The sequence below is a fragment of the Dufourea novaeangliae genome, unplaced genomic scaffold, assembly GCF_001272555.1.
Source record: "Dufourea novaeangliae isolate 0120121106 unplaced genomic scaffold, ASM127255v1 scaffold99, whole genome shotgun sequence".
Taxonomy (NCBI): domain Eukaryota; kingdom Metazoa; phylum Arthropoda; class Insecta; order Hymenoptera; family Halictidae; genus Dufourea; species Dufourea novaeangliae.
Genome location: NW_015373982.1, coordinates 342832 through 364823, shown reverse-complemented (window position 1 = coordinate 364823; position 21992 = coordinate 342832). Strand labels below are relative to the sequence as shown.

General features: G+C 37.4%; 4 protein-coding genes across 5 annotated transcripts; 2 read left to right on the top strand and 2 right to left on the bottom strand.

The window, feature by feature from the left end:
* Positions 1-706: 706 nt before the first annotated feature.
* Positions 707-5284, bottom strand: LOC107187213 (programmed cell death 6-interacting protein). Of its 2 annotated transcripts, none has more exons than XM_015575247.1 (15): positions 4973-5284; positions 4539-4654; positions 4048-4175; positions 3683-3961; positions 3501-3602; positions 3201-3423; positions 3000-3123; positions 2736-2913; positions 2486-2647; positions 2269-2412; positions 1979-2194; positions 1757-1906; positions 1534-1675; positions 1260-1448; positions 707-1176 (listed from the first exon to the last, which is right to left on the bottom strand). In XM_015575247.1, the coding sequence occupies exons 1-15, from the start codon at positions 5176-5178 to the stop codon at positions 1061-1063; spliced, it is 2475 nt and encodes an 824-aa protein (XP_015430733.1). In that variant the 5' UTR covers positions 5179-5284; the 3' UTR covers positions 707-1060. The 2 variants fall into 2 exon arrangements, with proteins under 2 accessions (XP_015430733.1, XP_015430734.1); XM_015575248.1 differs by having other exon boundaries at positions 1537-1675.
* A 299-nt stretch (positions 5285-5583) lies between these two features.
* LOC107187238 (mediator of RNA polymerase II transcription subunit 17) lies at positions 5584-8856 on the top strand. The gene is made up of 8 exons (XM_015575273.1): positions 5584-5691; positions 5876-6055; positions 6410-6726; positions 6808-7017; positions 7086-7291; positions 7351-7923; positions 7992-8140; positions 8448-8856. The coding sequence occupies exons 1-8, from the start codon at positions 5603-5605 to the stop codon at positions 8656-8658; spliced, it is 1935 nt and encodes a 644-aa protein (XP_015430759.1). The 5' UTR covers positions 5584-5602; the 3' UTR covers positions 8659-8856.
* A 971-nt stretch (positions 8857-9827) lies between these two features.
* On the bottom strand, positions 9828-11278 carry LOC107187259 (gamma-secretase subunit Aph-1). Its single transcript, XM_015575298.1, has 2 exons — positions 10799-11278; positions 9828-10430 (listed from the first exon to the last, which is right to left on the bottom strand). Exons 1-2 carry the CDS (start codon positions 11029-11031, stop codon positions 9947-9949), a joined length of 717 nt encoding a protein of 238 aa, XP_015430784.1. The 5' UTR covers positions 11032-11278; the 3' UTR covers positions 9828-9946.
* Positions 11279-12071: 793 nt separating this feature from the next.
* On the top strand, positions 12072-20734 carry LOC107187184 (DDB1- and CUL4-associated factor 6-like). The gene is made up of 16 exons (XM_015575202.1): positions 12072-12495; positions 12776-12930; positions 13815-13932; positions 14001-14179; positions 14250-14385; positions 14460-14620; positions 14699-14870; positions 14950-15240; positions 15280-15658; positions 15747-15856; positions 15931-16005; positions 16079-16136; positions 16238-16387; positions 16870-17122; positions 17212-17317; positions 19181-20734. Exons 1-16 carry the CDS (start codon positions 12405-12407, stop codon positions 19237-19239), a joined length of 2493 nt encoding a protein of 830 aa, XP_015430688.1. The 5' UTR covers positions 12072-12404; the 3' UTR covers positions 19240-20734.
* Positions 20735-21992: the final 1258 nt, after the last annotated feature.

Here is a 21992-nt window from a genome sequence, read left to right as displayed (position 1 = left end):
GCGACCACCCTCCGCGACGGTTCACGACAAAGTGAGGAAGCAAGCACAGACCTGCACGGGCTGGTACGACCTTGGTACACGGCGTACACGGCTAAGTCAATAAACTGGGTGACGCAACTCACTAGCGCGTTGGATCGACGGAGAGCACCGATACTCGGCACGCTCTACCGTACTCTCTCGCTCGCACACCTCCCCCCATAGACCCCTAAAATTCCTTCAACACCGACGGAGAGCACCGATACCGCGGCTCGCTCTATTGCTCTCGCTCGCACGCCGCGACGTCACCCGATTCCCGGAATCCCGCGGCCACGAGATGGCTCATTACGGTAAGACATTCCTGCAAGGGAAATTGTCGGAAACGATTCAAGATTAGAAACTAAAATTTTACACAATTTAGTTTCTTGTGGTTATCATCAAATATAAAAATTCTTTGCTGATACTTTACATGTTAGAAACATTTATTAAAATTATTGACAAACATAATGAATAGTGCTTCATCTCTTAATCGACTCAGTTATAGAAGTGCTAGAATAATAATTGCTGATGCATCTTCTATGGATCAATTTCGTTATTGCGTAAAACCATCTAATTTATTATAAAAAATATATAATATACAAATCGAAACGAAAATGTAGTTACGTATCGAGAAGTCTATAAATACAGAATGAGAGCAGTAACAATTAAAGCACTTGCAATCTGTTGGCGTTACAATGTTAATAAAATATATATTTATAAATGGTAGGAGGTTTATGCGTTTCGAATCTTCGACTTTTCCCGTGAAGCATAATTTCAAGCTTAATATATATCACACATCGATACATCATCAGCATCAAAATGCAATTGTTGTGAAACACAATAACAATCAGGGAATATCTGATGTCCAGATCGATCTTCAACGTTACCTTCTTTATTGTTCGATATTGGACAGAGTGCATTGTCATTGAAACATATCTCGCGTTAATTTCTGCAACATTACTGCGTGTAAGCTTTCCCCAGACAATTTCGTAAATTCACGTGGCTATATTTGTAATCGCAGTACATGTAGAATATAATTTATTTTTCAAAACGGATTCTGTCCCTGGGAAGGAGGATGGTTTCCGCCATAACGTGGCAGAGTTGCGTACCCGCCATAAGGTGCTGGTGGCATACCTTGATACGGGTTGTAGTTTCCTGAAACTAAGAGGAACATAACTAACAGATTTCAATGATGATTCAGATTTCATCTATGCGGACTTATAGTTCATTAAGAGTTAAATTACCTTGCGTAGGATAAGGCATCGTTGCATATGGATTATACGCTGCAGGCATTGGAGGAGGCATATACGTAGGATACGGTGTGCTGGGTCCAGCACCGTATGGCACAGGCATGCCTCCTTGAAAATTTGTAGGATACGGCAACTGAGACGATTCACTTTGTTCTGATCCAGGCTGATTTTGTCCAGATATTCCTATGTATGTACATACAAATATATTTATTTTTTAAATTGAGTATATAAAAACGTCGATCATTCTATTACAGGAAGCAATTTATACCACCGTGATGAACCGGAATGGTAGGGGTTGTGACTGGACCGCTATGACTCAGATTTGTCGTCAAATCTTTCAACAGTTCCTCTTTCTCGGTTTTTCGGGCGAAACAGAAATCCGATATTTTATTTTGGAAGACCACCAATAGCTATCAGAGAAAATTACTTTTTAATGATAGTAACTGTGTCAAGTAGTTAATAAATGAATGATTAAACGAACGTCACTATACCTGTGTTAAATCATTGTAAAATTTAGCACCTTCGTTCAAGTTGCTTTTTAATTCCTTAAGTGCATCATGAGCAGCTGCCAGTTTGCAAAGCATTGCTTCTCTTGAACTACCACTGCCAGATTGTTCGTTTGTAAACTCTGCGTGACACCTCTGAAATTATTTTTGAAATTAGCACCGTAAGAAATATTTTAATCGGTTACTGTAAGAAAAATTCATATGTACTTGAATTTCAGCAATCAATCGCTCCTGCCGCGCAACACTGTCCCTCACTTGCTTTTGCAGAGGTCCATACGTTTGTCCTATACTTTCTACAGATAAGTTTGGCTCATCGATAGCACCGTCTTTAGCGAGTGCCGACAGGAATGTTGCTTTCATGTCTGCGGTTGCGGACTTCAGTTCACTTTCTATAACGTCACGTTCTGTTTTTAATGTTTCCACCTTAAAAGGACAATGAAGATTTTACTAACGCAAGCAAGATGCAAATTCAAGAAAAATCGATATAGAGTGCTTACATCTTCCATTAGTTTTCGAAGTTGTGTCACGGTATGGCTTTCTTGAACAGCTGAACCAGTTGGCACAGCGTTGATCAAATCACCGACGTCTAAACTCAAAATTTCCATGCCTTCCTTATGGGTCTCGTAGTTTTTACGTACAATCTGTTAAATCATGTAACACAGATTCTAACATGTGCTCGGATTTCTAAGGAAATTCGTTATCACATTTATTTACCTTATCAGCCGTAACAGCATTATTGATAATTTCACGGTACTTTCGTAAAGTGACGGTAAACTGTTCTGTCAAACGGCTACTAGGTATTCTGGTCCAGCGTTCCTTGAATTGTTCTCTCAACTGATCGTCGGATTGGCGTTCTTCTTGAAGCATTCTTTCAGACTAAAAGAAATATAAGTGAAAACAATTGAACAGAAAAAAATAAAACAAGTTAATCTGAAAAACCGTTACTATCTACAATTTTATTTACCTCGTCCAAAAGCTCTTTGTTTCTTTGCAGAAGGTCCGGCAATTCTTTCATAGCATGTTCTAAAGCTCTAATCCCACCTGTCTCTTTCACGTACTGAGCTTTGTCCAACAAAGACTGAGGTAATTCAGTACCACTTGTATCCTCGATAGCAGCTGGTAAGTTCAAACTCGCCAGAACGCTAAGACAATATTATATTTTATTTTATTCATTACCATGTGAACATTAAGTAATCATTATATGTGTTTGAATAGCAACTGTACCTACCTATTCAATACTTGTGTCATCTCGCGTAGTTTCGAAATTTCTGCATTAACTAACTCATTACGACGAACATCATAAGACGACAACGCTTGGTGAATGCTGACAGGCAACAGATCGGCGAAGAGATCTAACATACGAGGCAAGATTGGGTGTAAAAAATTATGCGAATAAATGCATCAGTCAATCATTACATATGTAACAAACCTTTGAAATTCGTGCAAAAAGTTTCAGGTAATGGCAACAACTTTGCAACATTCGCTTTGCCCACAGGTTCCAAAGATTTCACGTCTGGTATCCTCTCATGATAAATGAAGTCGTTATCTTTCTTCGCTTCTGTAAGATTCCTTTGAGCTCTATTGGCATATTCTTGAAACAAGTTAGGCTTATTAGAACGCTGTTGTGCTGCTCTGAATAATTCTACGGCGTGCTGAGAATAAACATTTTAGTTGACATTTAAAAAAGCATAACGTCAATTATATTCAATTTATCATAAACGAGATTTACCTCCAATCTAGCAATTTCTTCTCCAATTACTTTGTTACTTTTACAAACTAATGATTGGTAAAATCCGGACATTGCACGGTATCCAGCTTGTTTTCCTGCTATCTGCATTAACATGTTAAACACAATTGTTTAATTAGAATAATACATAAATACCGAATACGAATAAAATACAATACACATACCAAAGGAACCCACTCTTTATCCCAAAATGCTCTGAAAATCTCTTTCTGGAACAACTTCAGTGCATCTGCATACAGTTCCTCTGCTTGAGCAGCTAATTTAGCTACAATTCCATCTTTCATGGCGTCGTGAATTGCTTTATGTACAAATATTTCCTGAGCTTGAGCAAGCATCAATGAAGACAATGCACCTAATGTTTCTGGACTGATGTCAGGTGTTGGTTCTTGGTGAATGGCCATCATAACATTTCCTTTAAGGTAATTAAAGATACCAGCAGATTGCTGAAATTTATACCAAAGTTTAATGTTAAAAATAGCTGCTATTTCTTATGTTATATTATTATAATTATTTTGATTCAATCTGTAACCTGAAACAACTTTGCAGCCAATTTCAGTCCTTCATCACTGTCCAAGGATTGTGTTGCTGCCACAGAACTTTGCAAAGCAGCAATATTGAATAGTACACATACTTTCTCATATGCTAATGTACTAATAGCTGCAAATACCAAATAATATTATGAAGTAGGTACGTAAAATAATTTTTTTTTTTAGTAATATACATACTATGTACATTTATTATTTCACTAAATGACTATCAATTTCCCAAACATGTAAACAACTTGATTCACAAAATTTGAAAGACTAACTATCTAATAATACCTTTTTTTTCCTGTTTCTATTGGCTATTATGTACATTATCAAAAGTACAACTAAAACACTCATTATAATCAACAACCACTTTATCTTATCTGTTCTTTACCTATTTATTAGTAAGTCAAAGATCAAATGAGATTAATCTGTATTATCTTCTACAGGTCATTTAGATTGAGAACAGCAATACATATTTTATAAATCTTACTTAAACTAAGCTTTCCACCAAATATGGTACGATCAAATGCATCTTTCCATTTGAATGGAATCTGCAATTCATGAGCAGGAATCTTGCCCTCCAATGCACACAGCTGATCATAGTAACTAGAAAAGGGAACAGTGTGGTCTTATTAAAAATACTCGGTGCATAATCCACTATATTATATGAATTATACAGACTATTAATATCGCTCTTATATGTCATAACTTATTTCTGATTGTATCATTCCTATTAAAACCACGTCAGAATTCAGAAAACGTTTTTTCTGGAGAAGACACCGATCGCTTCTAAAACTTTCCGACTTTTCGTGACGACTAGTGGCTAACGTGAAATTAACGACACCGAATATACGGGAGTGCATATTACTTGATAAATTATCGTAATTACAATCGAAATAATACTTAATTAAAGATGACTCATACCTGTATATAACCTCCAATGAGCTTTCATACTTCTCGAAAGCTCGCCACAAGGCATTGTTTCTTAATTTACTAAAATCTGTAATTGCCTCCGTATAATCCTTCTGATTACTCGCGCCACTGTACGTTGATTTAATGACATTCGTTAATGGTTTAATGACATCTACGTCGGATGGTTTCTTCAACGGTACCGCGATTAGCTCAGCCATTTTGACATATGTATGCCTGACATCGGAATAAGTTGGAATTGGTTGGAATAAGTAAGTAAGGCAAGAGGCTTGTCCGGCGGTAAATTACACACGTTACACACATTCACACACATTCATACATTCTACCTACCAGAAACGAGATACAAAACAGACGTAACATCCAATATAAATTTCAATCGTATGCCCCGGGGGTTATATGACCCTTCTTACCAAGCTACTACCACGTCGATACTCACTCCATTCGATACGAGTACTTTTGTTGGATACCTACTTGATATCGTAACCGTAGGTATCGATACCAAAAGTATTCGGTATCGAAACAAAAGTATCGAGTAATGTACTTGTATTTACTCGTATCGATTCATCCTTACATGAGTGTCATGCGTGTCATGCGTGTCATGCATGTCATGATGGGAAAACAATAATGGCGTATTCGGTCAACATCTCTGTAGAGGCACCGATCGAGAATCAAATCCAGGAAATCACTTACGATGGTCAGGAAATTTATCAAGCGTACGTAAATTCTTTCACTACTGTTTCTACACATGAAACAATAATTTGATCATCAAACGAATCAAATATAAACGAGCTTATTGTATTCGTTTTTACTTAACCTTAGTGTCAATAAAACATATTTACCTTTGTCAATGTAACATATCAGAAACAGTTAAATATAATAAGTCTTTTCGTGTTTTAGGCCCCTTACGTTATCAGAGAATTTGGCAAAAATCGCGCAAAAAATCGATTTTAGTAAAACCAACGGCGAAGATGTTAAAAAGGAGTCCGAAAGTGGAGATAAGGGAGAGGAAGACACAAAAGATGCAGCTTCTTTTCAGTCTTCCTTATGGCCGTGGGACAGTGTCAGAAACAAATTGAGGTTTCAGATAATATTCTGTTTTTTATGATGTTTATCAGTGAACATAATACTTCACTACCTATCCAGAACTGATAAAAGTTGGACTTAGATGTTTAGATATTTCAAGCACAACCACAGTGTCTTTAAATTCCAACTGTTCCTTGTTTCTTTGAACATTTCCAAATGTCTGTTAGATGATTGTACATTAAAATTGGTAGCAAAGACAAGAGAAGCTTAAGGGAGAAGTTTGAACATTTAGACTACTGATCTTAGCTTTAGCATTTTCTGTGGAGTAATAGCAAAATGGGAAAACATTGTGTTCACCAATGTCATTTTGTAAGGCTGGAGATCCTACAAGTTCACTTTCATTTCCAGAAATGCATTAACAGAAGTATGTGTGCTAGCAGATGTTCTTGCAATAGCGAAAGAGAAGCATTATATGGTTCTAGATCCAGTGCCACAAGAACAGGCTGAAGTGAAACCCATGATTCAGGTATATGCTAGAAAGAAAGCATTGGCTGGAGCTGCTTCAGTGATCATGATGGGTGCAGATAGATTAAAGAACTGTCAGAATGAGTTAGCTAGAAACAGATCAACACCAGACTTCCATATTGAATTGTTGAGATTACGACAAAACTGGCGTTTGAAAAAAGTTTCTAACTCAATTATTGGAGACCTTAGTTATAGAACAGGTTTTACAATTGTATTTTCTTTATTTTCCAATAATAGTTAGAAATCTAGAATTTCATATTTATAAAATATGAATCTTTCAGCTGGTTCCAAGTTTCCTCAAACAGGTATGTTCGAAGTAACAAAGGCAGAAGAGGAAGAAAAGAGTAATAGTCCACCTGCCTCTCCCAGTGCTGGTAACAATGTGTCGGGTCCAACTCATCATCCTTCTAATCCAAAAGCGTCGGCATTACGTGTTACTATACCTAGTGAATTACAAGGTGTTGCCTATATAGAAGTACTGTGCCAAAAAGGTAAACATGTATTCACCATATCATTCATAAGATTAGAATTAACCGCCTAACATAATTTAATTTCTCAGACCAAGAGGATCTCTGCAGTGCAAATATTAGTTTACTTAACAACAGTGCACACAGTTCGAATGCAGACATGCATTGGCAGCAGAAGTTAGAAGCCGCTCAAAATGTTCTCTTTTGCAAAGAATTGTTCAGTCAACTGGCAAGGGAGGCGGTACATTTGCGTGCACCTATACCTCATATGGTTGTTGGAAATCAAATAATGGCAACGGTAATTAATTATAATAATTTTATTAAAAGAATAATATTAAGAATAAATTTTAATTTCAGGTACTTCCTGGAATTCAATTAATAATAGGACTCTGTCATAGTACAGGGAACGATAAAAAGCCCACTGCTCCTCCTCCCCACAAAAGTGATCATGATCATGTACTTGAACATTCCTTACATCAGTTGCTTCGTGAAGTGCATCACAAGAATACTCATCATCCGTTTCCCCATCCTTCTTCGGGACCGCTTGGGCCTAGCAAACGAAGATGCTTAGCGGGTCCAACGGCAGCTGATAGATACGAACTCTTAGAAATGACGAAAAGTCAAACTTTGTTAGAACAAATAATCCAACAAGCGCAACACTTCTTCATGCGACTGCGAACAGAGTACGTTTTAGATACAATAGCGAAAGAAGTTAAAGATCCTTTAATCGTTTCTCATTGGAACGCGTTGAATTCCCCTACGCAGTCCTGTGTTAAAATTAACATTTTAACGCACGGGTACGATAGCGTGTGTAGAACGTCACTTGTTGTTCACGTTGGGGAGAAATCGTTAAAATGCGTCTGCAGAGACGGTAGAGTGATGCATATGAGCTACGAACCTCAAGAACTAAGGGACCTAATCTTCTGTCAGGTAACTATAATCTCTTATTGTTTTAACACTCGTTCGTACATTTATTAAAGATTAATGCATTCTTACAGATTTATCAGCACCAAATAACAGCAGTACAAGCGTTAGCGAAATGTATGGGTTGGCAATTTTTAGCCAATAGTTCACATCTTGGTTTAGGGGCGGTTGAACCTTTAGGAAATGCTAGCAGTTGTATTTTAGCATCACCAATAGGCGACAGGTATTTATACAAATTACAACGAGGTATAAGTTACTTATTTTGAGGCAGTAATCTCGTTAACATTTACTACCCGTTGCGCCTTCTACGATTAAAAACGGTGTCGTCGGGAACTAATATAATCGTGCTCGCATATTATTCCTACTGCTTCGGATAAAGTCGAAACGTAACTTTTCTATGTTTACTATACTTCGTGTGACTAACAGTAAGAAGGTTTCAGAGTTTTTAATCGTGCGACAAAAATATATTGCTTCGATCTATCTTTTACTATGTTGTGTTTACATACCTTTTACTTTCTGAACGTTTTTAGGATGATTGCTGTCAGATGTGAACCACAAACTGGAGTACAAGTAGCAATAGCTCATTCCCCTAGGAAAGACTTTTTCCCTGGTCAATTAGTGAGAGAAAGAAAATGGGAGAATCTAGGCGGCTCCTTCAAAGAGGTCCGGTGGGATAAAATGGAAGGAAAGAACTTCTTAAATAAAATGGAACTTCTGATGGCTTCCTTGACAAGCTCATAGATTTCACCGTCGACTGATTAGGAATCCAATTGTTCCACAGGGTGAAAATTCACAATTGTACTTCTTTTAGATTTTTATCTTTAATCTAATATGCAAAATACATTTCTTAATTGTACTAATTGATCAACGGATGACGACTTTGAGTAAAATCTGTCCTGTCTGTGATTAATATTATTTTCCATTTTTATGTACCTTCATCAGCTCAAGTACTTTTTCTCAAACTTCTGTTTTATTTTTCTTTCTTTTTAATAAAATAATATTTAAAATACCTTTGTATCCTGAGAATTACTTTACAATACGATTGAACTGCTTCTTGTCCCAATCACACAATTTCATCCTGTGGTATTTATTTCGTGGAGTAAGGATCGTAACTAAATGTACCAATAGTTGTAAAAAAAATGGTTTTTATTTAAATGACATACGAAATGTAATACGAATTGAGTTATAAACCATTGTGAAATGGTAAGTGAAACAGAATGCCAAATATACAGATGTGTAGTAAACACCTAAATTACAATTGTTAAAGTTTTTCTTTTTTTTCATATATACAAAAACTAATGAAAAATTCCTTACGTATTATCATCAAGTGTGTATACTCTTGTTCACTTTGAACTGTAAGGCGCAAATTGATACACAGTTTCACCCTCTCTTGCTTGACACAACCCATACAATGAATATGTGCACACTTCATTCTAACATGTGTACATTCACACTTAATATAAATTTCTTTTATGCTTTTTCTTTTCATTAGGATGTAAGATATTGCACACTGCAATACGACTACACTCTTGAAACATTATCTTAACTCGGTAACGCAACTGTTTCGATGGATCAACAGGGACGGACTAGCAGTTTAACCAAAGCATTTCTTGCTAGAACGTATTATGGACTCAATGGAGCAAATATTTCTTTGAACTCAGATCAAACCACACACTGTCATAGACGTGAAAACATTTACGTATTGAGTAATAAATAATACTGATACATTTAACAGATTTTTTTCATAGATTTCGATCAACTGTAGAGGTTCCTTGTATCTCAATAACCTTTTGGATTTATACAGACACATTTTTGGTAATTAGTAACATTGAAGCTCGTTTAGTAATATCAAAGAATAAGATATAGTTTGTTGAGTCAGTGTTACGTGATCTCACTTATATTTTGTCTTGAAGTAATAGCAACTTTTACAAGTTAATACCTAAGGAAAAAGAGAAGTTGTCATTCCACGATGTCCAGTTTTGTCAAACACAACTACCTATTTTCTGACTCTGTCAGTGCATTCCCACTTTCATTTTCTTGTAAAACAACGAGCTATACTTTTAGCCCTACCACCAGCCACTTTAAATGTTGCTGTTATTGTCATCATCAGAACCCCATAAGCAAATAAAAGGCTAGCTACGTAAACTTGATACACATTGAATAAGGTTATACACGAGACGGACAAGTGTGAGCCAACGACCCAGATAACTGCTGCCCAATTCTTCCTATCCAGAGCAGAGAAATATAGCACACCCCAGAATGTGTGCAGTAGAATAAAGCAGAGGGTGGTGGCAGCTGATATTATAAAAAAGTATTCTGTGCCTTGTTTAAGTCCCATTGTTCCAGGTCCAATTGCATCCGCCAAAACATTGACTAGAGCAAAGGCACCGCTCATGAAACCAAAGCCTAAACCACACACATATGCAAATACAAGTCTGCTGTCTGCTACATGTGTTGTAGTTACTTTCTCTAAGCCCCTTTCAGCTTTCCTCATTACCCAGTATAAAAGATATCTAATTGGAAAAAACAAAACAATGAAAAGTATATAATTAAAAAAGGAAACACATTTTTGTTTCTACAGGAAGGAGCAAAGTTAAACCAATGCAAACTGATTATAAAAGAGCAAAAGAAGGATTTTTGCAATAGCAATTTCGGAGAAACTAACTCACGTGCTTTTTGTATTTTTCACGCAGATGGCTGATTGGCTGTTGTTTATCAATTTAATTAAGCTAGTAATATGCATGTGACCCATGTATCTCTAATATTAAGCAGGAATTTAAATTTCATTGACTGGCAAAATTGATGAAATTGAATACAGATAAATTATGCTCCGTACTATAGAAGATTGAAAATGTTAGACAATGATTTCTATTTCAGTCACCTGAATGCTTCTTGGAACAAAACTGAAAAAACCAGTCCAAATGCCAGGTGTTCCTGGAGTGGCACCACAATATACCAGAGCACTGACGACAGCAATAACGAAGTAAGCCAAAAAAAGGCACTCGCTATTAGTATAATAATTCGAATAGGTTCGGCGGCGATAGTGAATATGAACATGGACATCGGCGGGCCGAAAGCCAGGAGAGCACAACCGAAAAATTCCATAAGCGTCATTTTCACTGTGGTTGATGCCACAAACTCACTTTGCCTTATTTATTATTACACCGTAACTATTTACTCTTCAGAGAGATTCTAAATCTTCATAACCCTACAAAGCCTTCACGCGGCTTGCACGGTACCTATTTCTTAATGAGCACATCTATGTTCCTCACTGATTCAAAAAATACCAAAAGGGCATTAATGCAATCAACGCTCCAGTGACTCACGACAATGATCAACAATGATGAAATCACTTGGTCTTCTCCGCAGTTTTCCAAAAAAAAAATGCAAACTTCTCGATAGAAGCTCTCGATATATCGATAGTTCTGATCATTAGACTCGTCATCGTCATCGTGATACAAATTGTTCAGGTGGATACACATCAAACATTTTGATAGAATTCTTTGAATGGAAACTAACCCAGATCCTAATTTATACGTCATAAAATCTGCATCGTTATTTAGCTACTGCATTTAAAAAGTATCTATTCATTTTACATACTTTCAACGTAGATAACCAATTATCCCCAAAAAGAATAAAGTTATGTACGTATAAGAAAGTGCATGCTGAGTGCAAAGTAATAAACGGAGATATTGGACACCCTGTGTACTATACTACAATAATCCTTCAAGTCTAAAATGTGGAACTGAAGCAAAAAAAATGGTATCATTCACAAAGTACGATTAAAGAATTTCAGATTAAAGTATTTATTTCCTTGAAGACCATTCTCTATGGTCTATTTTATAATTATATTTTTTTCATGAAAGTAGGGTCTCTAAAATGCGCCCTACGCTATACAGATTCCAGAATAATCAAAGAATCTATTTATATCTCATAAAACGAGTTACTTTGGGTCTCGTTTTACTCATATGCTCCGTGAAAGAAAAATACAGAAAAATATCTATTTATTACGAAGTATCCTTTGTCAGATCACATTTCGTATGACCTGGGTTTTTGAAACGCGAGTTACGCTACCGTCGACATCGATTATAGCGTGTATAGTGCTGGGGAATTGTGCACTCTCGCGCATTTTCTTTTCAGTGGCGTGTGTGCCGTATGCGTGTGTGCATTCGTTAAACCGTTCTGGTCAGAAGTTGATCGCGCGGCTCGTCCGATTGCACAAATTTCTGAAGCTCCGGGGGTTTATTTTTAGTACAAAGTGCCATGTCGTTTTGGTACGATACTCGTGGATTTTTGCTGCGTAACAGCACTTTACACGGCCTCTGATTTGGTGAATATACAGACACTGTTTTCCCGTTGATTGACAGACTCGCTTGTTCTCCACCATTCTCACCGTCGTTGTCTGCTGGGATAATTTACGTTAATCCGTGATCGATGCGATCCGCAAATTGATATCATACCACGACTGTAACAAACCAGCCAGAACTATGAAGAAGTCACGTCCAAATATTTTTCGTGACATTTACTATCAACCATATAATGATTGCACCAGGATGAACCTTTACACTAGCAGCAAAGGTATTTCGTCGCTATATGCTGTTTTCAAGCGAAAATTCGATAACGTCGTTGTGTGGAGTAATGATACAAGATAAAAATTTTTTACCCCACAAAACGACGACGTAGTTGGACGTCGATGAAACGTTCCAGAGTTAAATGACGCGCCACTAACGTAAAAGAAGTAACTACACGCTTCTTTAGGATTCTAGTCAAATCCGAATATAAATGTTCATAAATTTTTACTGGTGCACATATTTTTGTGACAAGCATAACTTTTTTAATTTTACTCCATCTGTTTCAGCGAGTCTTCAAATGATGCAACGAATGGCTTTGTTAAAGAGTTTAAGGGTACACAGAGGTTGTGTAAATTCTGTGTGTTGGAATGCCACTGGTGATTTGATATTATCTGGTAGTGATGATCAGCGTTTGGTACTTACAAATCCTTATTCATACGAGGTAAATCATAAAGACAATGTTTTATATGTTTAATTACATTTGAAAAGAAATGCATTTGTATTTCTGTATTAAGACTTGATAAACTGGTTGAAATTTTTACATAATGTAACAATATAATTTTAGATTGGTTTTGTATGAAATCTGTTTCATTAACCCTTGTGTGTAATGCTGTGAACTATAAGTGGAGCACTTACTGATGCAACTTATGTTGAAGGAATTTATTATTTTGTTGTGTATATTAATTGAAATTTTGTGCCAAGATTATTTATATTTCCATCCTCCACAAAGCATATTTAACCAGAGATACACGTATGAACGTTCTTTTCCTTAATATATATTTTTTTTAAGTAGTCCACTTAATGTCATTTAATCTAACAAGACCATTTTGTATCGTGCAAACATATTGACTTCTATTAACACTACTATTATAAATACACATTGTGTAGATCAAGGTTGTTCTTTATATAAATCAGAATTTCTTCCATAGGTCTCTTTTGTTATCATTTATTTAGGGTGTATGTATTATATAAGATTGTATGGCAACAAATTCAAGTAGGAGGAAGTGTGTATGCAAGGAAGTTACATTGGCAATAAACCTTTTCAAGGAAATATCGTAGATAGTTAATTCTAGCCAAGGTCTAACATTGGCATAGATAGAAATTCAGAAGCTTTGCCAAATGAACAAAAACCTTTGCATGTAGCGTATGTGGTGCTAATTTTGTCATCTAGAGCCATCAATCTAGAGCTATATTGCTAATTAAGTGGAACGAAAAGTTCTATGTATTTCATGCTGCGAAAAACAGAAAAATAAAATAAAATAAATTATACTGTAAACACGTATGTATCGATATATGTATAATTATACAATAACTTTTCTATTGCAGGTGTTAACAACGTATAAAACCTGTCATAGAGCAAATATATTCAGTGCAAAGTTTCTGCCCAATAGTGGAGATCATCGGATAGTTTCTTGTAGCGGTGACGGCCTTATTGTGTACACAGGTGAATCTCTATTGACCTATGCACGTGCCAATAATAATGTGACCCATAATCAACATTAACGGTTACAGATTTAACGAGAAGAAAAGAAACGTTCTTTAATCGTTTCAAGTGTCACAGTGGCACTACTTACGAGGTAGTAACAATACCCGGTGAACCGCATAATTTTCTAAGCTGCGGAGAGGATGGAACAGTGAGATGGTTTGACCTTAGAATAAAAGAGAAGTGTTACGCGCTAAGATGTAGACAGGTAAACGATAAACGTAGTGTATAGAAATCACCGAACACGACAACAGGAATTATATTTTATATTCTTATAGGATGTACTAATTTCTTGCGAGAGAGCTATAACTGCTTTGTCTGTAAATCTTATTTCGCCCCACCAAATAGCAATCGGTTGTTCCGATGGAACAGTTAGAATATATGACAGAAGAACGCTTGGAACGCCAGCGACGGGTAATTTCAAAGAGAAAAGTAGAAAGGCATGTGAGATAAGTAGAAAACGAGTAATTACAGAATACTTTCTATAGGATTGACAGACTCAACCGGAGTAGTAAATGCCTTATGCACATTCACTGTACCGGAATTTGAAGGGAATTCTCACAGAATGACATCGTTAAGCTATAGTCCCGATGGGCAAGATATCCTTGCCAGTTACAGCAGTGATCATATCTACTTGTTCAACATAAAGGTATTATGAACACACGTTTGTTATATACCATGAAATCTATACATTTCGTTCGGTGATCAAATACATTATTTTCTTTAGAACCAAGGCAGTGTTCATTTAAAGAAAGATATTGGGGTTGGAAAAGGAGAAGGGAAGAAACAAAGATCACGATCACCGTTACCAGTACGGAAATTGAGACTTAGGGGTGATTGGTCTGACACCGGTCCTGATGCGCGGCCTGAACGCGAGGGAGATCGAGGTAGCCGTAGACGTACGTTGCTATTAAATTTAACTAATCACTATCAGCAGTATCTTTCAACAGCACGTTTCTGGATCTTTCTGTTTTCTAGAAATTGCTCAAGCAAGACCAGTGCTTCATACGTATTTAATGCAGAGAATGACGGCTGTTCTCAGTAGAATGTTAAACGATCCAGTCACCAGAGCCGCCTTATGCGGCGGTGGAGAGGACAGCTTAGAGAGTGTGGTCATAAATCAAGTGAATACTCAAAACGGTAACGAAAATCCGGCGGAGAATAACGAGGAAAGGCAAAATACAGTCGAAGGAGGAGAAAGTTCTTCTGCTCAGAGTAACCAAGAAACAGGTAGTTTATATGTGTATACAGTACATTTGAGTCAACCAGGTATGGTGTTAAATACCGAGCAAACACAAAAAATTACAGACATCGGAGAAGCGAGTGCCAGTGGTGCACAGAGCGAACCCGGGACAAGTCAATCCGCGGAATTTGAAGAGGCGACAGCGTTAGCGGAAGCGACGTCGGAAGCTACGGTTGCAGATCAATCCGTCGACGAAACGTCGCCGACTCACTGCAAATCAAATGTTCCTACGGAAACTTCAAATCAAACGTTTTCACGGAAGAAGTATTCTTCGGTACAGCCTTGTTCTTCGCGCGGTTTGAACGAACGGAACAGTGCGCCGGAAGTGGATCAGAGTAGTAGCGATGAGTCTCCGTGTGCCAGTATGGAGAACAAACAGGAAGGTCACATGATGGAGAATCTTCAAGATAGACTGACTAAAATGCGAGACGGCTTCCTAGAAAAGTATGACACAATGACCGAAACATTATGACGACGGATATTGTTTCGTATTGAAAGTATCTTAATATATTTTTCATGTTTCCGCGGGTAGACATGGTAGCGAACCTGCTGTAAGTTTAACGTATACGGATAAAAGCTCGACGAGTGCAACCATATCTTTTGGTGTGGCGAACGAAGTGATCCGCGACAGTTATCACGCAGGTATTTATGTGAATTTGATCATACCGCCGTACTGTATTTTTTCCGAATCTCTTAATGACACGATCGATCCGTAGGACCGTCTGGAAGTAGTGGAACGATTTCGGGCAGAAGTCATGACAAACATTTGCGATATAGTGATATACAAGAAAGTGAGTAGATACGGCGTAGAACGATGTACTTTTACAAAAGAAGATTAGAAATCATTCGTTATCTTTTTGACAGAGACTGATGAAAGCGCTTTTAGTGATAGCGATGACGATGATATAGAGCCTAGGGAAAGGTACGTGTTATAACAGTCGTAATTTTATAACAGGAATATTTATGCGAAATGATAGACGACTCGTATATATCGTTATGTGAGATTATTTATCATTTGTTCAGATTGAAAAGTAGAGTGGAGGAAGAGGAGGAGGAAATGGACGACGAAGGCATCGACGAGGCTCGATCGAGTCAAGAATCGGATGGCTACGATAACTCGTACGGGACAGAGCTGCACGTGAAACAGAAATATATGGGCCATCGTAATGCAAGGTATACTTTCTATTTGCCTCGATCGTGTAACCTTAGTTTGGTGATCCAACAAATTAACGCAATTCACGCGGCGACAAAAGTCTCGATTCCTTGTAAAGGCTGTAAGATCGTAAAGGAGGACATACATAAAATCGCAATCTTGTGACTAAAAGATTAACCAAAAAGTGTTGTTGGGTGAGATAAGCAGAGATGATGTTGTAGGAAGTTAATGGAATTTTCTTCTGTGGGGTGAACCAAACCTGTTCGGCAAGTTCGGCTCCCGGGGAAACGTTTTGTTTCGTAATCACTAAAAAAAAAAGAAAACTCTTCACTCGCTAAATTTTCTCGACGTGAATGTACGTTTTGTGAATGAGAATCGGAAGCCAAGCCATTGACTCGTTATGTTCCGAAAAAGCCTTCGAGCGGACTGGGCCACTTCACACGAGGCCGCCATAATTTATCTGACCGGTTCGCCTTCCCTCGGTTGACTCTAGTTTCTTTAGGACCATGATTAAAGAAGCGAACTTCTGGGGGAACGATTTCGTGATGTCGGGTAGCGATTGCGGCCACGTGTTCGTCTGGGAGAAGGAGACGGCGAGATTGTGCATGCTGCTCGAGGCGGACCACCATGTGGTCAATTGTCTGCAACCCCATCCGTATTTGCCCTTATTGGTCACTGCCGGTATCGACTACGATGTGAAGCTGTGGGCCCCGATAAACGAGGAGTCGAGCTTCGACGAGAAATTTGCTGAAGATGTAAGTCCATTCAAGACGATTCATTGTCAATTGACAATAGATGATGTCGTGTCTATAAAGCTGTATACAATGGTCACGAATGCTTACAGCTGAAAAAACGGAATGCTATCATGTTGGAAGAGACCAAAGACACAATGACCGTACCTGCTGCTTTTATGATCAGAATGCTGACATGTCTCAATCAGATACGCAGAGGTAGTGACAATTTATAATAATACTTCCCCCCAAGACCTCCTGATAGTTGACTACAGTAATAGTATGATCGACGACATACATAGTTAAGAAAACAAAATAGTATACCGAAGAGTTTGGCAGCGATTCACTGTCACGTGCAGGTATTAAAGCACATATAACGGTGTACAGAGTTCTGTCTGGCCCTCCATTTTTTTTTTCTTCACGATGTGAGTTCGCCTAACTTTTTTGTGGTATCATTTGTGTTCATGAGAATTCTTCATCCTGTGTTTCTTACACTTCCTTTTTTTTGTATGATTTTTTTTAAATTGTGTAGAGAAATATTTTTATAGCTTTGTAATAGGTTTATTTGCTCGTCGCGCGGCCCCATAAATCCGAAGATATATATATATGTGTTAAAAAAACAAAAACAAAGAAAATAGAATACCGTCGTTTCTCGTATGTATATCCTGTATAAAATTTTAGAGTTTAAGGGAAAAACAAAGTCTCTGAGAAACGGACGGAGTAAAGTACAAAGTCTTACGTTGTTCGCTTATCATTCCTAAGCCATACAGAGGCTAAGTATTAATAAACATGAAAAAGGTTATATTATTCTTTAGCGATGAAGTAAAATAAAAGTTTTGTAATTTTTTATGGTAAATTGAATAAAAAGAAATTTTCATGTGTATATTAGAAGAGAGGATATCGATGAAGCAGTGTGCATGTAATGTCACATCGGTATTTTACTACTTAAACAAAATTGTTGTAGCGATGAAAATAAAGTTTTTAATGAAAACTCAAAGTAAATATCTTTAATATACCAGGAAATGCGTGCTTTGATGGTACGGACAGGTATTTCACGTTTTTTTTTATATCTATCTATATATATATATATATATATATGTCTTTTTTACCATTAGATTAATTACTAGCTAGCACGTGACAAATCGAACAAGATTGTACGATCACACAGATCCGTTTTCGAGTCTGTTCATTTATCCAGCAAGATCTCATCGTCGAAGTCTTTCACAAACGCAACCGATAACAGCCATTTTTTTTCCCTCTGATTAAACCTGTTTACCAAGTATACGCTCCTGAATGTTGTGTGTTCACATGGCTATAAATGTTCATCAAGTATCACCACGTTTACTTGTTTTTCAATGAATCCATCTAACAGAAAAAAAATCAGAAAACAGATTTCGTCTTGTTTCGAAACAGAGATACCCAGTATCGTTATATTATTAAAAATTAGTGCAAGTGATTAGTCTTCTAAATTAAATTCTAATAATAACACAGACAGCGGGTGGTTAAACAAGCTTTCATCGTTCACCTTCGTATTTTAACCATTATTCATTATCTTAATAACGAGCAAAGTAGCCAACGAATTAACATGAAAACACGCACTGTCTGTCATCATAGTGTGCAGATTATATGTGTGTTTAACAGCAACAATTGTTTTTAAAGACTAACAGCTTGCTCATCGTGCAAAGTGGATATATTTCTTTCGTGGATTATTCAAATCGATCAAAAGGCATACCCCTGGGCGACTAGAATGAGAAAGAAAACTTTGCTATCATTCCATGTCGATTGTATCTGTGTAAAAATGATAACACGTCAGAAGAAACGAAACGTAGCACATTATTCCTCACTTGACTGGTTGACCAAGAATGAAATTGAACACGTGTTGCTTGACAAGCCATCTCCATTTGATGGTAGAGACAAAATGACAAGAAAAAAACGAGAATGAAGTAGCATGCTTGATTAGACTTTCTCTCTCTCTCTCTCTCTCTCTCTCTCTCTCTCTCTCTCTCACTTTCTCACTTTTTATTTCTCTTTCTATCTCCATCTGTGAAAGGAGGATACTACATACTTCCGGTTCTTTTGTAGGACGCGGTCGGAACAGGGGGAGGAGCGGATACGAGTCCACCGAATTGCGAGGTTGCTAAGCGGCTTTCGACGAAACTGCCAGTTTTAAAACGTCACTTGGACAACGATATGTCGTCTCGAGTGCCCAACGCCCAATTAGTTAATAGTTCAGAGAAACCCCCCCCTCACACACACCACACACACACACACACACACATACACATACACATACACATACACATACGACACAGGCACACGAAAAAGAAAGTCGACATCGTATTTATGATTCATCCGTGTAATTCTTGATTAATTGTAAGAATATTTAACCCTGATAAGCTTGCGTATCTCGGTCCATTATCGGCGACAGATAAGCCGCTTCATTTTTTTTTTTGGTATCTTCACGCTTTCTTTTTCGTTCGTTCGATTCTATTTATACACAAATGAATCTCAGCTCTCGAAAAATGTTTTGTTTCGCGGACCTTGGGGGAGGCAAGTTTACCCTTCCGACACTGTTTGTTTTTCGCGTCAAGTATCTTTCTGTCCTTGTGTGTGCACGCGCACGCACACGCGCGACTGACAGCTACGATTTGGTATAAACCGACCACCGAGTGTCTTCTTACTTCTTATTTTTGAGTTTCGCGTTGCGTACGTTTTTTTGTTCTTTTTTGGTAGTCCTAACTTTTTTTTAAAGCGAACACCGTATACCTTAATCCAGAATGCTTTAACTCGTGAGTTTTGTTACCTACCTTTCTGTTGTCCCGCGGTGTTGTTATCGATATTGTTTCTCTGTACCTTTTTAAGTCTCTTTGTACCGTGTTAGTTCCTAACGATAACAACATCGGGGTACAGTGATCTGTCGTTGTATGTTATTTCCCGAGGGGGGAGACTTGTGTTCCTTTGGCCACGTTGTTATAAACACTTTTAGTTACGATTTCGAGCTCGACGCTAGGCATTAGAGTTTGTTAGAGTTGCAATTTACACCACCGTTTGGTCGATCCAATTATTAGTCGATATTCGAATAATCGATCCGAGTAACACGTGACGAGACAATACTGTAATCAACGGGATGAAACAAAGTCTCCAACGGGTTTGTAGTGACCACCGCACGCGACCGCTAATGTTGGACATCACTTACATAAAGTATCGCTCGTAATAATACTCTTGTAACAATAGAGGCCAATTAACAGATAGATAACAGGTAGATAAAGCGTATACGGTTCAACGGTGCATCATAGGCTGTGTTCAGCGAACTCAAGCGTTGAAACAACCGTTGCGAATCTATCAGTGATCAGTTCTTCTATTTTCCTGAACGACATTTGGGGTAGTGTGATACATTTGTAGTAGCTTGTGGCGCTAAATTTAAACAGTTGTTACAAGTTATAACATGCGTGAACAATATTGTCTTCTAATAAAATAATAAAATATTCAAAAAAATGAATGCAGCGTTGCTAATTGCTCTGGACACTGGGTTGGACGTTGATGTAATTAAAATATTATTGGACGATGTAGGGCAACGTATAAATAATTTAATTAAACTATAATAATTTAACATAACTAAACATGTCGAGAAGTTAGCAAGCGAGCGGTATTATTCAACGGTTGCGTAACGGTTGAGTCCGCCGAACGTAGCCTTTGTAAATTCGTTAAAGGTTGCTCCGTAATCAAAATTCACATTATTATCGATATTATTCAAACCGTGAAAAACAACTCAGTTACGTACGGATTTTATCGAGTAATAGTCTGAATTTTTCAGTGTTCAATTTTTCATTAATCGCCTTCTGAAACCATAGGTAAGATAACATTCTGTAAAAGTGGGTTCAATTTTGGTCACAAATTTTATGGGGGGATGAGGGGGGGGGTGTGTCTTTCTGCGACAAGCGATAGTAATCCGATTATGTGCAAGTACAGTTGATCGACTGACAAAAGCCTACGAGGATTCTGATTGCAAATAGCTGAAAGTCGAAGTCAAATAATGTATAGATCCGAAGGTAGGCTAGCAAGGGACGAGCAGATGCGTCATTTGTTAGAAAATGTTGGGAAGTTTTTAATAAGGATCCGATTATAACTAGGAAGAACCAGCGTGTAGTATACATCATGGATGTATCGGTTCAGAGGATTTATTTATAATAAAAACTCCGGGAAATGCAACTTTCTGTTTTTCACTGCTCCCTAGCTCCTTCCAACTGTTGAAGTTCAACGCGATCGAAACATTCGATCGATGTTGACAAAAATCCTTCGCTTTAAAAAGGATTCATTAAACGGATAATTATTTATTTATTTAAGGAATTATTGAAATTCCATACATGCATTTTTATCCATTTAAATGTGGTCATTCTCTTTTGTTAATAATTTCAAAGGAAAAAAAATTGTCCATCAATTGGGAACTATGGGGAATTCGACCCACTTTTCGAGTACATAACATATATTCGAAGAACACTTAGAAGAGAAGGGATGGTTAACGTATCGTGCAAACGGAAATAAAAAGAAAAGTGAGTTTTTTAGTTTAATAACGGAATCTAATTTAATAACAAAATAGTGAACGCAGGTAGTAAAATTAATCGTAATAATAATAATAGCAATTATACTCTGTAATCGCGACAATAATCGTGACACGGTACAACGATGCGACGGGTCGTCATGACATGTACAGACATATTCAGTAATATTCACGTGTTACAGAATCGTTGAACGATCGATCCATGGCTTTGTCGGGCTCTGTCGCGTAAGTCTAAATTGTCTAAATGATCGAAGCGATCGAGGGACAAACAAGATCCCAAGCAAACAAACGAGTATACACGAATAGCAATTGATACCGAAACGTAAGGCGTGCTCC

What these genes read in the sequence shown, in the direction of transcription:
- LOC107187213 (XM_015575247.1), bottom strand. Translation starts at nt 5,178, where the DNA reads ATGGCTGAGCTAATCGCGGTACCGTTGAAGAAACCATCCGACGTAGAT. An exon ending in AAGAAATTGCTAGATTGGAG is followed by an intron (nt 3,424 to 3,500) that starts GTAAATCTCGTT and finishes GTTTATTCTCAG; the next exon opens with CACGCCGTAGAATTATTCAG. An exon ending in GATTGATTGCTGAAATTCAA is followed by an intron (nt 1,907 to 1,978) that starts GTACATATGAAT and finishes AAATAATTTCAG; the next exon opens with AGGTGTCACGCAGAGTTTAC.
- LOC107187238 (XM_015575273.1), top strand. Translation starts at nt 5,603, where the DNA reads ATGGCGTATTCGGTCAACATCTCTGTAGAGGCACCGATCGAGAATCAA. An exon ending in AGAAGTACTGTGCCAAAAAG is followed by an intron (nt 7,018 to 7,085) that starts GTAAACATGTAT and finishes TTAATTTCTCAG; the next exon opens with ACCAAGAGGATCTCTGCAGT. An exon ending in GCATCACCAATAGGCGACAG is followed by an intron (nt 8,141 to 8,447) that starts GTATTTATACAA and finishes GAACGTTTTTAG; the next exon opens with GATGATTGCTGTCAGATGTG.
- LOC107187259 (XM_015575298.1), bottom strand. Translation starts at nt 11,031, where the DNA reads ATGACGCTTATGGAATTTTTCGGTTGTGCTCTCCTGGCTTTCGGCCCG. An exon ending in TTGTTCCAAGAAGCATTCAG is followed by an intron (nt 10,431 to 10,798) that starts GTGACTGAAATA and finishes TTTTCCAATTAG; the next exon opens with ATATCTTTTATACTGGGTAA.
- LOC107187184 (XM_015575202.1), top strand. Translation starts at nt 12,405, where the DNA reads ATGAAGAAGTCACGTCCAAATATTTTTCGTGACATTTACTATCAACCA. An exon ending in AGATCGAGGTAGCCGTAGAC is followed by an intron (nt 14,871 to 14,949) that starts GTACGTTGCTAT and finishes TCTGTTTTCTAG; the next exon opens with AAATTGCTCAAGCAAGACCA. An exon ending in AGTACATTTGAGTCAACCAG is followed by an intron (nt 15,241 to 15,279) that starts GTATGGTGTTAA and finishes AAAAAATTACAG; the next exon opens with ACATCGGAGAAGCGAGTGCC.